The 1,394-nt window shown below is 40.7% G+C and overlaps 1 protein-coding gene across 1 annotated transcript in view; it reads left to right on the top strand.

The window, feature by feature from the left end:
* Positions 1-1,394, top strand: part of MTHFD1 (methylenetetrahydrofolate dehydrogenase (NADP+ dependent) 1, methenyltetrahydrofolate cyclohydrolase, formyltetrahydrofolate synthetase) — a 34,934-nt gene that overhangs the window by 28,660 nt on the left and 4,880 nt on the right. Inside the window, exon 25 of the mRNA XM_010000669.1 lies at positions 987-1,139. Within this exon, the coding sequence (XP_009998971.1) occupies positions 987-1,139 (153 nt within the window). The remainder of the gene's footprint in view (positions 1-986; positions 1,140-1,394) is intronic.

Below are 1,394 nucleotides of genomic sequence, written 5' to 3'. Positions count from 1 at the left end.
GGGAAAGAAAAGCAGGAAGATTCAGTGATCTTTCTCTTCTGCACTCTCCAATCCTTTACCAGTTTGGGAATTAAGGGACTAGAAGTGGACGGATTGAACCTATTTAGTCTCTGGTGATTTTTTTTCTTTTAATCTAGTTCCACTGAGCTGTCTCATCAGTTTTTGAACCCATATGGTTTTTTGGTAGTCCCAGTTATGTTGAGGAAAGAGTTCCACAGGGGATACAACATTTCTTGTGGAAAAAACATCTACATTTTAAAGTTTTGAACATGGCATCTGGTTATTGAATGAGATGCTTTCAGGTTGCTGTGTTGCTTTTACTCTTCTCTAGCTTGATGTTTGGTGAATTTACCTATTTTTGCACTAATGAAGTTCTGTAAAGGTCTTTGAAGAGAAGAGCAATGTGAAAACTAGCCATTATTTGTTTACAGTGGGCTCAAATAATTTTGCTTTTGCAGTCTATTTACTACTGGCATATATAGTTCCTCACTTTCATGTTTCTTGCATATTTCTTTACAAGTCTCTCAAAACACCCTAGGCATGTAATTGCAGCTTCCTCATGGCCTGCAATTATATTCATCAAACATTTCTAATTAACTGAGCTCGGCTGAACAACTACTTCAGTTCTGAGTTGTTTAAATTAGTGTTTTAGGAAGAGGGTAGAAAGTAAGTTAGCTATCAAGGCTGTATATCTAACATTTCCATACCATTAATTTTTTCCTCATTTGGAGGTGCTAAGGGGCATGGTGGTTTTTTTCTTTAATGCGTAGCAGGGGGTTGGGATAGAGTTGGAGAGAGAAGGAATCAGGATGCATAATAGTCAACAGATCTGACAGGATGTGGATGAAGCAGTTGGTGAGGAGTGAAATATCCTGATGAAATGTCTGTTGTCTGCAAAGCATGACAGAATAGAGCAATTACATTTGTATAAAGGAAAACTTACTGTTTGTTTATGTATTTCTCTCTCTTTTCCTTGCTTTTCCCAGGGATTTGGAAACCTGCCAATCTGCATGGCTAAAACTCACTTGTCATTGTCTCATGACCCCGAGAAAAAAGGAGCCCCCACAGGTTTTGTTCTGCCCATCCGTGACATTCGGGCCAGTGTTGGTGCTGGGTTCCTGTACCCACTAGTGGGAACGGTACGTGACTGAGGGAAACCCCAGCTGTGGGGTGAGGTCATGAGCTTCACATGCATTCCAGCACAGTTTTCTTAAATTGGGACAGTCCTTGTCATTTACAGTCAGTGCTTTAACAGTCCAGTGTATTAGATGCCCTCATTAGTTTCTGTTCAGGGGAAGAAGGAAGCTAAAATAGACCATCTGACCCTTTGAATACTTTCAAGCCCCCAGTGTACTCCTCAGGTCCCACCTCTCTGTCTTCCTGGATTCTGAGGA

This window comes from Chaetura pelagica, unplaced genomic scaffold (assembly GCF_000747805.2).
Source record: "Chaetura pelagica isolate M959 unplaced genomic scaffold, ChaPel_1.0 scaffold36, whole genome shotgun sequence".
NCBI classification, from domain to species: Eukaryota; Metazoa; Chordata; class Aves; order Apodiformes; family Apodidae; genus Chaetura; species Chaetura pelagica.
This window is presented reverse-complemented; position numbering and strand designations above follow the sequence as displayed.